This window comes from Myotis lucifugus, unplaced genomic scaffold, assembly GCF_000147115.1.
Source record: "Myotis lucifugus unplaced genomic scaffold, Myoluc2.0 scaffold_231, whole genome shotgun sequence".
Taxonomy (NCBI): Eukaryota; Metazoa; Chordata; class Mammalia; order Chiroptera; family Vespertilionidae; genus Myotis; species Myotis lucifugus.
This window is the reverse complement of record NW_005871279.1, coordinates 1,450,116-1,464,365: the sequence shown is the minus strand read 5'-3', so window position 1 is coordinate 1,464,365 and position 14,250 is coordinate 1,450,116. Positions and strand designations below refer to the sequence as shown.

General features: G+C 36.8%; 1 protein-coding gene across 1 annotated transcript in view; it reads right to left on the bottom strand.

Annotated features, from left to right (window-relative positions):
• ABI3BP (ABI family member 3 binding protein) overlaps positions 1-14,250 on the bottom strand; it is a gene marked incomplete at its 5' end in the record, with an annotated part of 255,936 nt that overhangs the window by 147,446 nt on the left and 94,240 nt on the right. The window contains 2 exons of the mRNA XM_023762091.1: positions 5,070-5,125; positions 5,683-5,864. Coding sequence (XP_023617859.1) covers positions 5,070-5,125; positions 5,683-5,864 — 238 coding nt within the window. The remainder of the gene's footprint in view (positions 1-5,069; positions 5,126-5,682; positions 5,865-14,250) is intronic.

Sequence of the window (14,250 nt, the reverse complement as noted above, 5' to 3'; positions counted from 1 at the left end):
TCTCTTGCATTCCTCGACTCCCTATTCACCTTGTAGATGCCTCAGTCTGTGTCATTTAGCTAGGCCTCTAGTCTCTTCTTGTCCTTCCCAGGCATCACTACCGGGGCCACATTCGATTTATTTCCCAAGTCATTAGCTGAGATGCTCGTACTCCACGGGCTGGGGAAAAAACTACATTACCCAGAAGGAAATGCGCCGACGTGGCCAGAGCTAAAAGTCATTACGGTGTCTGTGCTTCCGGATACCGCGGAAAGTCCATTTCTCTTCTCGCATCCCCCATTTCACCTTTTTAGGTCTTTGTCCACACATTCTCAGCTTTCAGGGCACTGGTCGTGAGGCAGAGGAGGTCTCAAAAACAGCGGGCCTGCTGACATTTTTGGGGGGGGGGGGGGGGGGTAGTGAGGGACAACTAAATAACTGAACAGCAGGCTGTGTGGGGCAACCAGGCTGGTGGGGGGGCCGTGAGGGGTGACCAAGCTGGCAGGGGGGCAGTTGGGGGTGACCAGGCCAGCAGGGGGGGGCAGTAAGGGGTGACCAGGCTGGCAGGGAGGGGACAGTTGGGGGCAACCAGGCCAACAGGGGGGCAGTTAGGGGCAATCAGGCAGGCATGCAGAGGCAGTGAGGGGTGATAAGGCCAGCAGGGGGGGCAATTAGGGGTGATTAGGCAGGCAGACAGGTGAGTGATTAGGAGCTAGTGGTCCAGGATTGTGAGAGGAATGTCCGACTGCCAGTTTAGGCCCAATCCCCAGCAATAGGACATCCCCTGAGGGGTCCTGGATTGAAGAGGGTGCAGGCTCAGCCCCCATGCACAAATATCATGCACCAGGCCTCTAGTATATAATAACCATATGCTTAAGATGGGGGCTGAGTTCAACATTAAAATATTTTGTGCTTGCCCTAACCAGTTTGGCTTAGTGGATAGAGCATCGGCCTGCGGACTGAAGGGTCCCAGGTTTGATTCTGGTCAAGGGCATGTACCTTGGTTGCAGGCACGTCCCCAGTGGGGGGTGTGCAGGAGGCAGCTGATCAATGCTTCTCTCTCATTGATGTTTCTAACTCTCTATCCCTCTCCCTTCTTCTCTATAAAAAATCAATAAAATATATTTAAAAAAATCTTTTGTACTTAACTCTTTTATTGTAAGTGATTAAAACTGTATTAAATCATTTCCCCATGCCACACACATTAATACCAGGATCATTCACTACTTTGGAGAAGCAATAGAACACTGTAACATGTATGCATTGGAGCTGAAAATATCTATCAACAGTCAATTTTTTAACCTAAATAGTATTTATCTTTTAAAACTGGATAGCCTAAAGTTCATATTATTTTTCCCATTTCAAATACCTCTTTTTAGAAAGTGTTAAGAAGTTTTTGCTGGATATAAGTTTTAGGTGTAAGCATGCATATATGAATAAAAACAATTTTTAGTGTATCTTTTGCTTAAAACTCTAAAAGTAAAACATCTGGAATCAATTCAGTATCTCTTGAAATATTGCCTTCTAAGATCAGTCTCAGGGAAGAGATGGGTTAGTATTTGGAATGACATGGACTTTATTTGGATTAAAATATTCCTCTAAAGTATCAAATCAATTTTTAGAATCAATTCTAAGTGGCCATAAAAGATGATTATGGCTCTCCCAAGTGCTTTCTCTCCAACTTTCCTGTGTTCCTGAGCTACCCAAGAGCACAGCTCCAATGCATACATGTTACAGTGTTCTATTGCTTCTCCAAAGTAGTGAATGATCCTGGTATTAATGTGTGTGGCATGGGGAAATGATTTAATACAGTTTTAATCACTTACAATAAAAGAGTTAAGTACAAAAGATTTTTTTAAATATATTTTATTGATTTTTTTATAGAGAAGAAGGGAGAGGGATAGAGAGTTAGAAACATCAATGAGAGAGAAGCATTGATCAGCTGCCTCCTGCACACCCCCCACTGGGGACGTGCCTGCAACATGCAAAACATTTTTTTCTGCTCTCCAGAACGTAACAAAGAAGAAAACATCACAGAGAAGCCTTAAAATATCTTTTCAATTAATTTAGATTTTCATGTGGAAATAACCAAGAATTTCAAACCCCATCTCATTAAACTGCCTGGGGGTAACTCCACCTCACAGCTTGAAGGGATAAGGTATCTGACTCTGTGTCATAGATGCAGGAAGTTTCTTCCTAGCCCTTCTTGCCATGGCTATTGTGATGTGAAAAAGAAATTAAGTTCCTTGGGAGTTAAAACCTCAATCATTTTTTCCAATCTTGCTGAGTAACGCAACCTAAATGGAATATTCTGCTAAAAGAAATACAAATTACTGGAATGTGATGAGATGATATCATTGAGTCACATGCAAGACAAAGCATGACAGCCAAGTGGCCAGGAGATAAGAAATGCTTCCTAGGAAACCATCACAACAAGACTGAGAATTGTTCTAGGAGAGAATCCCTGGGATTGAATCTAAGAGACACAAAGCCAAAGGGACTTTATGGATGCCTGGTACTAGGCCAATTGGTCAATTATTTGGGAAAAATATATAACCTAATCAATAGAGAACCTTACTATACAAAACAGAGAGAAATCAAACACATAGCTTAGAATTTAATTATTACAAAATCAAACCATTTATAAAACTAAAAAGGGGGAGAAAATACTTATCGCTCTCTGGATAGGGAAGAGCTTTCTAAAATATAATGCAATTAAAGATGTGACAATGGAAGAGATAAATAATTTGATTAAGCAAATTTCAAGACTTGACTATTTCAAAAATTCTCATAAAGTTGATAACACATGTGAGAATATTTTTTTCTAATAGATCAATGTTCTTTAACCTATGTCTTTAAACTATTCAACAAAAATACCATGAGATGCCCAATAAACAAGAGCCAAGTAAAGGTCATTAAGTGAAACATGCAAATGGATAATTAACAAGTGAAGAAAGTACTGCTTTATCAGCAATCAAGAGATAGAAATAAAGAAAACATTTTACACTATTACATTAGCTAGAAATTTAGTGATGGAGATACAGAATGTTAATAATCAGGGTACTATAGCAATGTATAACTCTTATACATTGCTGGCAAGATGTAAAATTGGTGTATCCTTTCTGGAAAGAAATTTGACCAGACATATTAAGAAGTTAAAAAAAGTTAAATACTTAAACTGTTAACTCCCATTCTAAGAATCTATTGATGGGAAATAATCAGAAATGTGAATAAAGACTTATGATCATAAATGTTCACTTACAATTAAAATACCATTAGAAATAACTTAAATGCCTACAAAGTAGAAACTGATTGGGTAGGTGAAAGCATATTTAGATCATGTAATACATCGCAATTAAAATTATGTATATGAAGATAATTTAATGACATGAATATGCTATGTCATATGGCAGCTAAGTAAAAAGAGTGAGGTATAAAATTATATAACATTCTTTTAATTTTATAATAAAAATATGCTTAGAAATAAAAAAATATTCTGAAGTATTAACAGTAGACCACAAATACTTTTATTACTAGTCATTTGGCAGTGTAATAGGAAATTTTGTTAATATTTCTTTTTGAATTTTATATATTCTAAATCTTTAAATATTAATTAAATAATTAAGAAAAAATTAAAACAAGAAAGAAGGAAAAAAAGAAAGAGGAAGACAGAAAGAAAGAACAAGAAAGAAAGAGGAAAGGAAAACAAGGAAGGGAGGAAGGGAGGGATGGAGGGAAAGAGAAAAAAGATAGCAAAGAAAAATAAAACAAGATTTATGGCTTGGGAATGTACCTGCAATCTCCTTTTTTTAAAATATTATTTGAAATACATCAAAATACTTTTCTGGGCAATCATAATAATCTGATAATCCCCACTATGCACACTTTTCTGCCAATTCAAACCACAGAAACAGTCACCTCAGCAAGATTATTTCTCAGTTCTATTTTATTCAAACCCATTTGTCACAGAAAAGAATTCAGTTTTTTTTCTTTCAATGGGGTATGTACTACCTTTTTCCCCCATGGGACTATCTAATCAATGGAGTATTCTGTGGACTATTTAATTAGACACAAAAAGATATCCATCCATATAATCACATGCACACATTCAGCCATGAATAGTCTTTGCATGTTCACCTGAATATGGGATAGTTCCTGGCTGAATACTTCAATACCTAATAACCAAAGTTAGGAGCAAATTTCCCTCTTCTCACCAAAGTGCTTCCTCTACCTGCTCAGTGACATAACATCCTTCACTTTGTAACTGGGCATGTGATTTGAAATGCAAACATCTGTGTGATGGTTATAGCACTGGCTTACATTTACAACAGGTAATACACAACTGTGAGAATGGTTCCCGAGAACATATTTTGAAAGGTGAAGGGAAAATGGAGAATAAGGGACTGAGTTTCTGAAGTGAGAGAGAAAAAAGGTGTCTAGATGGTGGGGAATGGTGGTACATAAAATAACAAACATTTCCTGCACTGAATAGAGGCTGGGCACATTAAAAAAACAACAAAGCAGGCAATGAGGGGATAAGGACACATATATAATACCTTAATCAACAAAGAAAAAAATTAAAAATAAATAAAAAATACAAAATACTTTCAAAACTATAAAAAAACAAAATAAAACAGAACAAAGCAATTGCTTTATCATTTTGAAAAGAGTTAACTCTTATGTGTAGGAAGTGATAGAAGATAGATGAAGATTTGAACAGTAGCAATGTAAGTAGAGCATGTACCAATTTGCTCTTGGAATATGTTATAGTAAAAAACAATCCACAATACAGAAGATAACAAACATAATCTCAAAATACCTAAAATACTGAAGTACTAGAGTAACTATATTGAATATCAGACTTTTATATATTTAAATAATTTAGTATGATTTTGTCTTATACATCCAACTTTGTTTTCTAAAAAAGAAATGAATGCCTAAAATGTTAAGTACTTTTACCTAACACCCCATACATAGCTAACCAGTTGATTCATTCTCAGTACCCAATAATAGGACTATTTCCTATTTCAATAAAAATACAATGCAAACACAATTTTAAAAAACATTCTTGAAAATAACCTGGTACATACCACTGTGTTTGCTTGGTCATAGGTACTTTGAATTTTCCCGTTTACTTTGTTTATACCTGACAAAAACAAGGAACAAATGACATTATTTTCATTTCTTCTGGTTTCTATGTCAATTCTTACTAATCACTATGAAAACACCTATAACTTCTGCTCTCTCCAACTCGAGCATATTATTTTATTTACTATAATTTAAAACATTGATTCCAATGAAGTTTTTGAATGAAAGGATAACAGGAAGAAAGTCCAGGGCCCCGTAAAGTCTTCTTACATTCACTTTTGGTAGCTTTCCATCTGAATATGTGCACATATTATTAGTTTTTGGCTAAATTGGTGTTCATAGGTCAGGGATTGATTTAAAATACTATCACGATCAATGAACTGTTACCAATGGCAGCATCAAATATTAGTATCATTTAAAAAACACACACTCATTATAAAAAATAGATTCTGAAATATCAATACCCAACAAGTTCTGTTTATTTTGTGTTTTCTCAAATACTAGAAGATGGGAATTAACTGGTCTCATATTATACAGTTAATACATAATTAGAAATTTGAACATTAGGGGGAAAAGAAAAATATTACAGAAAGCTAAGATAGTTCAGGTACTTACTTCCAATAATAGTCTTGTGATTGAAAATCTTACTCCATATTCCTCCTTCTACATTGTCTTTCACTCCAAATTCATAAACCGTGTTGGGCTTTAGATTTTCTACAATTGTTTCAGTGGCTGGACAGAGTTGAAAAATCCATTTCTTTTCCTTATCCTTTTCTCTATAGCGAATTGTATAAAATCTGTTGAAAACCCAAAATATGATGCTTTGAAATCACAGGGAGATTCAGAATATTTTGTTTCTTAATACATCACAGCCTGTTATCTACTCCAAAGGCTATATTTAATATTAGCTTCTGTTTCATTTTTTGAAAAATTTGTAGAGAACATTAAAAAATACCTTAATGTAATCTTAAGTTTTTAATTTCTAATTGAAAGTTAGGAGACTGTGCAGCAGCACATTTATGGTCTGACAGAATTCAGATTTCTCAGTTCTGTTATTGCTATCTTGAAAAATTAACACTGGATGTTCACTTTGTTCCAGTTATGCATAGAGTAGAACATGGTGTAATTTCATGAATGCTTAATGCAGTAGTGTCATAACTATAGGGATTCAAGCCTTTCACCCATGAAAATTGCATTAGAGGTAATTTTATTCAATTTTGTTAAAGAGAAACCTGAAACTACAAAATGCAACCAGGGCTACATTTCAAGGGTGAAAATTTCTTACGATTATTAACAAAGAATTAAGACCAACAGCCAAGCTAAGGGTACAATGAGAAAAATCAAACAATGTAAATTCAAGATCACTGTTACATATTAGCTTATGGCTTCATATTTCAGTCATTATATACAGTGAAGTAATAATAATCCCCCCACAACTATTTTTGCACCTTTATCACATGCTAGATTTTACATATATTATCCCATTTACTTGTCACAAAAATATCTCAAGTGGTAGAAATTATTAATCCCATTTTGCAAATGTGAAAATGGAGTTTGGAAAGGTCACTTGCCTATTGTCACCCAGGTAGTGACTTTTCCTAGTGGCAAAGGCAGCACCAGAATATACAGAAAGACTCCTCTGGCTCTGCTCTCTACAGCCTCACCGAGTAGGGCAGCAGGTCAGGAGAGAGGATGTCCTCTGCTTCGGTCAGCTTCCTACCCTTGTCACATTGGTTTACTTAAAAATTGTGTAATATAGGCAAGTTCTAAATTCTAAAAGAGATAGTACACAAAACTACTTATTTAAAGAAGTTTCCTTATTTTTAAAGCAAAATATAGGCCTGTGATAATAAACAGTGCTGTACAACCTAGCACACCACAGATACTCCATAAATATTTCTGGAATGACTAGAATGGATACTTAGGTGTTCATAGGGTCATTTTAAAGTCATATATAATAAAAGCCTAATATGCTTAGTGTCCGGTCATCCAGTTGTCCATTCAACCAATTAAAGCTTAATATGCTAATGATATGCTAAGGCCACTGTGGGGTCCCTTGGCTTGGCCTGCACCCTCTCACAATCCGGGACCCCTCGGGGGATGTCAGAGAGTTAGTTTCCTCCCGATCCCACAGGCCAGGCCTAGGGACCCCACTGGGGCACAAATTTGTGCACCGGGCCTCTAGTTAGAATACAATTGCTCTGAATGGCCAATGATTCAATCACCAAGATATATTGGTTTATTCATTTTTCTTTTTATTGAATTTATTGGGGTGACCTTGCTTAAACAATTAGGTCTATAATTATATTTTTCAATGGTCACTGCAGAAGGTTTTACTTACCAAAATTCACAAATCCCATAAAATCAGTGCGAACTGAAGGAAAATACAATAAATGTCTACATTGTACATGTGCAGAAGGCTTAAGACTTTTATTTATTTGGGTTTATCCATACAATAAACTCTGAAAGGAGCAGAGCAAGAATTACTATAGAAGGAAAGGAGAGGCTGAGAAGTGTCTAATGTCTGATAACCAGTGAGAGAGCCAGGCAAAAGGTTAATACCTTTTGTATTGCATTGGACTATCTTTGTACTGTGATGCTTGGCAAAAGGAGATGGTAAAAGACAGGTAAAATGATGCAGAAGAGAAGAGTAAAAGGAATCACAATTCCTTTGAGCGTTATTTAGGCTTTTTATCATTTGTTTTATTGTGTATTTACATCACAGACTTCCCATTATTGCTGGAGGACACCCAGGATTAAATGTTGATTGCATCTTTTCTGTGGATGATTAACACGTTAAGCGCCATGTCAGTCACCAGTGACTGACACTATACTTTCGGGAAAGGAAGACAAAACAGGCTTGGCACTTAACGTGTTAAATTTAGGCACCAGTGCATGGAGGGGCAACGAGTCTATTAAACAGGTAGCAGCCCGTGAATGTCATCAGAGAAGACCTCTGGAAAGCCTTCCTCTAGCAATTTGGATCTTAAGAACACATCTCATACCCCAACTAAGTATAAAACTGTTGAAGGCAGTGTTTGGTTCAGCGGGCATTATTCTGTGCTTTGATGTCCTCGATAGTCTCAATATTGACAAGAATTGTTATTATAGCTTAAAGAAATCCATAGCCCCTCAAAATGTAGTGGAGAAGGCAGGTAGTGGCTTGGATATTTGTCAGCTGCAAATTAGTAGTGTGACCTCAGGAAAGTCTCTTTGCCCACGTATGCATAGATTTTTCTCCATTGAAAAAGAAGGGAATTGGACTAGATGATCTTTGAGATTGTTTCTGTTACTAAAAATTTATTCTAGCTACATATCAGACATTCTAGTCCAGTGGTTCTCAACCTTCTGGCCCTTTAAATACAGTTCCTCATGTTGTGACCCAACCATAAAATTATTTTCGTTGCTACTTCCTAACTGTAATGTTGCTACTGTTATGAATCGTAATGTAAATATCTGATATGCAGGATGGTCTTAGGCGGCCCCTGTGAAAGGGTCGTTCGACCACCAAAGGGGTTGCGACCCACAAGTTGAGAACCGCTGTTCTAGTCTAATAAAATACAAAGGCAGAACATAGGGTAAAACCTCAGAGGTAGAAACTCCAAAAACAAAATTTGTGATGTAGCTGACAGTGAATTATACTAAGTGGAGAAATAGAAGAATGTCAAATTAAGTTAGTTTTTCACAAACTCCCTGGCTTGGTGCACATGGCAGGCCATCTATAGGCTTTCCATACCTTTTCAGCAATATTTTCTTTTTAAAAATTTTTTATCTTTATTGTTGAAACTATTACAGATGTCCCTCTTTTTATTTTTTCCCAGTGACCCACTCTACCTCACACCCACCTCTCCCAAGCCCTCACCACACTATTTTCTGTGTCCACGGGCTATGCATGTATGCATATAAATTCCCCGGTTAATCCCTCCCAGCAATGTTTTTATTTCTATGTGATTAACTACTACTAGATTTCCTAAAACATCTATTCCATACATTTTTTTGCTCTCTTCACATCAAAGTTCACTTCCTGTAACCCCCTTTATCATTGTTCTTGTGTCCTGCCACACCAAGACTGTGACTACTGATATAAATTCTGTCCTCACTCTTCCTCAGAAAGTGTCTCTCTCCCCTTTCACTCTCTCCCTGTCCCTCTCTGATTCCAGGGTTCTCCCTTCTTCTGAAAATTAAGCAACTTGGTAATTTTATTCCATGTCCTAATTCAATCTGCTCCCCAACCATTCTCTTGATCTTTCAAGGACCTTTCTTTGAGTCTAAATGATGTTTAAATATTTCTATTCTATCAAAACAAAGTAAAACTGATGCTTACTTCTTACTTCTGCTACTGTCTTTTCACACAAATTTCTTGAAAGTAATATACTTTCTCTCACCTTCTTACCATTCATAATGCCTAAACCTCTTTGGTTTTTGTTTTGTTTGGCTTAAACATGTTTATTTTTTATTGAATTTATTGGGGTGACATTGGTTAATAAAATTATATATGTTTCAGGTGTATAATTCAGTAATGCATCTGTATATTGTATTGTGTTCACCAGTAATCCTCTTTACAATGTGGTGTCTGACTTGTTAGTATAGTAAAACCTTAGGATCAAATCCAATGACTTACTCCTCCATGAATTTCATAACTACTTTAAAATCTACCCATCTTCTTTTTCAGACCTTCCAGGTTTCTTCTCCCCTCATGTCCAATCGGTTCTCAAGGCCAGTTACTTTTCCTGCATGATTCCTCTTGCACCTGTCCCTTCTCTATTCCTAAGGAGTTTAAGGACCCGGGTTAGGTCCTCATTATCTTTAAACTTTTGCAATAATTTTCAAACTGGTCAACCATTTCCAAAATCTCTTTTCCTTATTACCTCCTACTGGCTGGCTTAAGCTCAACAAAATAAGTTCCTACTAATTTTAGTGCTATCTAAAATGAAATAGCTTGTCTGAAGTGATAATTATAACAGTGTGTTGTGAATAATTATAACGTAAGGCAATAATATAAAAAACATCAAGACTAGCAGACCATGGTAAGCACCATTTATTGAGTGCTCACTGCATGCCAGACACTATGGTAACATAGCCACATTTTATGGTGTCATTTCATTAAATCTGACAACCCTATGAGATATTACTATTATTACTCCAATTTTAAAGACGAGAAAACCAAAACTTAAAGCATTCAAGTAACTTGCCAAAGGCCACACAGTTTATAATAGAGCAGAATTTGTACCCCTCGCTGTTACCATCCCTGGAGACATTGCAAACTCTGGATGGGAGATATTGCAGAGGAGGTTCAAGGGCTGAATGGACGGGAGAGATGATTTTTAAGACTTAATCTTGACATTCCATTTGCTTATTAGTTCATACATTTGTTGAGACCTATTCTGTAAAACATGATGCTAGGTTCTTTGTGAGATGGAAGATGAGTGGAACACTATGCATAACTTCAAAAATGAGCTCACAGTGTAGTGATTAATCTAATGAAAATATTCCATAGGTAACTAAACATATCTTAGAGTTTTGGAAATGGGTCAAGGTCCAAGCTTTAGCATTGGAAATCATTAATATCTTTGCCATTCCTGCTGTTCTCTGAGGAACAGCCACATCAGCAATTCCTGGGAGCTTTTAGAAATGTCAAACCAGGCTCTTCCTCAGGCCTGTGGATCAGAATCTGCATTTTCATAAGGTCTCCCAAATGATTTCATGCACATCAATTAAGCACTGTTCTACATCTAGTTAGCAATTAACTGATCACTGATGACCACAAAGAGAAGTTTCAGTGAATGGTAGAGAGGGATGGAAGCCACTGAAAGGGAACAAAGACTGTATTGGTGATACAGGAATCAGGAATAGTGAGCAGATCACTCTAAGAAGTTTAGGAATTAAGAGAAGAGATTAAAATGTAGAATGCAGCTGTGAAAAAGAAGGATCTCTTCCCCTTTGAGACAGCATGGAGGGACCTGGAGAGTATTATGCTAAGTGAAATAAGCCAGTCAGAGAAAGACAAGTATCACATGATCTCACTTATTTGTGAAATCCAATGGAAAAATAAAAAGACAAACAAAATAGAAACAGAGACATTGAAGCATGCAACAGACTTACATATTTCTGAGGGAAGGGGGAGCGGGAAGAAATTAATATAAGAACTTATATGCATATATGCATAACCCATGGACATAGACAATAGTGCAGTGAAGGCCTGGGGAGGGGCCTGGAGCTGGGTGGAGGAGGCCAATGGGGGAGGGGGGTAAGGGGACATTTGTAATACTTTCAACAATAAATACAAATTTTTTAAAAAACAACACCATAGCTTGAAAGATATAACAGGATCAACAGATTTTGTTTTCAGGTAGGGAACTCTAGAGCATGTTTGTAAGCCAAAGGCAGGGTACCAATGACAGGGAAGGGGCAAATGTAAAAGAGAAAGGCTTACAGAATGTGGAAGGGACTCAATGGTTACTGTACAAAGTAAAAAACATATCCCTTGGAAAGAAGAGAAAGAGTGGTAAAGATAAATTTGGGCTGAAGAAAGAGTAAGCTGATGGTGGATACTCTAAATTTCCTCAGCATTGCAAAAGCCAGGATGGATTAGGGTAGGGAAAACGCCAGGATGCTATTTCCATGATCTGGGGTAAGGTGAGGAGTGCCTGGATTGGAATCATTGGTGCGGAAATGGAGAAGTAAAAGACAAAGATACTTACATGCGTACTTCTCAAAGGCAAAACCAATATAACTTGGGGGCTCATTAGTTATAGATGAAAAAAATGAGTGGAAAAATTATGATAATTCAGAAAGTAATAAGACAAGTGAGGTAATATATCATGTTCAGTTTCAAGTAACGGTACAACATAAAAGTAAAAATGCTGACATTTCACTGCTTATTATTCAGCATCCATTTACTGAAGGTCTACTGTGTACCAGATGCTGGCTCCAGGAACTGGCCAGATAATGGTGATAAACTTATATGATCTCTCTCCTCACAGGACTTAAAGTTTACATGGCAAGACAAATGGAGAGCAAGGCATTGTGCTCATTCGGGTGAGAATCCACAAACACTGAAAATACCCACTTCTTAAATACTTGGGGGGGACAACAGCCTGTTCTGAACCAGCTAACAAGGAGGCCCTCACTCTGCATTAAGAGTAAATAAACATAATATGAAAGTGTTAGAAAATGTAAAAATGATATCTAAATGAATCATAAAACTTTAATAAGTTGACAAAGAAGCAAGAACTAAAGCAATCTTAAATGACTTAAATTGGAAACATGGGAAGGAAAAAATAAGTTATTAATGGCAAAATAAATTTTGGTTCAAAACATGTTTTACTCTTCATCTGGGCCAATTTGGAAAGCTTTCATTTGACCTTAGATTTATCAAGGATAAGTGTAACGTTCTTCCTTTCAAAGTCCATTAAGAATAAAAACCATAAATTAAGCACATCTATTCTCCAATGTGAATTAAGAAAAGGGTCTAAAAACAGGGAGACCCATATGAACCCTATGCCAATCAGAATAGAAACATGTGCCACAAAAGACTGAATCAACATTTAATTAATGTTCCCAAGTTTAAACCAAACAAAATAAAACAAAAACAGGGGTTTTCTCACTGGAAACTTACTACACAGAGCTTTGACATAGGAAGTCCAAAAGCAAACTAAAAAGCAAAAACTTTTCCAATAAATTATTTGCATTTGTAGGATAAATGAGGCTATCCAACAAAACAATGTGAAAATTCTTGTGAGTGTGTGTGTGTGTGTGTGTGTGTGTGTGCGCGGGTGTGTGTTTAAATCAGAGACTCTACACAGGGGGCCAAATATTAGAGTTCAAGGGATTAAAATAACAACAGTTGGTATTTCTGTAGCAAGCCAAGGGCATTCAGATTTCAGTGGTTTTGTAAGAAGATACTCCTGAAGGAAAACTTTGGCTGTATTAACCTTCCAATTTTTGAGAAGCAATCATTCCCTATAGCTATTATTGCTTATTCTAACCTACTAGATTGGTCTAAATTCTAAAAACATCTGCATGATCATCTGAGAGTGAATTTCTCCAAATCTGCTTACAATTACACTAATTTAGAGTTGTTCTGGTGGATTTATTTGGCTACTTATACTGAGTACAGTATTTCCAGAGCTTTTAAATAGGGACTACTATTTTTTTTAAATACCACAAAGACTAAAATGTCAGCTCTTTATAAACTATACTGGGAGAAAGGAGGCATGGTTAAATGAAATTCACAAATACTTCAAGTACTTCTTTTTAGTCATTACTATTTAATTCTTCCCTTTTAGTCATGTCTTAAAATTTTCTATTTCTGTCCATAGCATCTTGACATGCTATTATTTAATTTTAATTTTTATTTGTTTATTTTTTATTTTCTTTATTGATTAAGGTATTATGTATGTGTCCTTATCCCCTCTTTGCCCCCCCACACCCCCTCTCATGCCCAATTTTTAAAGAAACTTTACTCAAAATGGAATTCTTTATTTTTAATATTGTGATTTGACAGGCATGAGTCCATCTACTTGATGAAAAGAACAGAGCCAGGGTGTGAGTCAGGGGCTGGGGGTGAGGTGCTTGGGCCTGTGAGCCAACTGCCTTGATTAAAATCCTAGTTCCACTAGGACAGTGGTCGGCAAACTCATTAGTCAACAGAGCCAAATATCAACAGTACAACGATTGAAATTTCTTTTGAGAGCCAAATTTTTTAAATTTAAACTATATAGGTAGGTACATTATTATTAACTTAATTAGGGTACTCCTAAGCTGGCCTTTGCTAAAAATGTCCTCAATCTGATTGAGGTACATTCGCTGAGGTCGGCCCCTTCCAACTCTCCCAGCCACACTCGTCTTGTATACTTGTTTCATCTATCTCCTTTCCGAAAACCGACTTCTGCGCATGGGCCACGAAGTTTCAATCGCACTATACGTGTGTGGTATTGTGTGGAAGAGCCACACTCAAGGGGCCAAAGAGCCACATGTGACTTGCGAGCCACGGTTTGCCGACCACTGCACTAGGACATCTGCTCCTCTACCTTCTCCACATTCGTTACCTGCTTGTGCTGTCAGACCATGACAACAGCTATCAATTAGAATCAGTCATTAGATAAATTCTTTCATGGAAGGGTCAGTAAGGCCAGGTGAGATTAAAGGAAAGGCTTGAGAACAGGGGAAGGAATCATATCC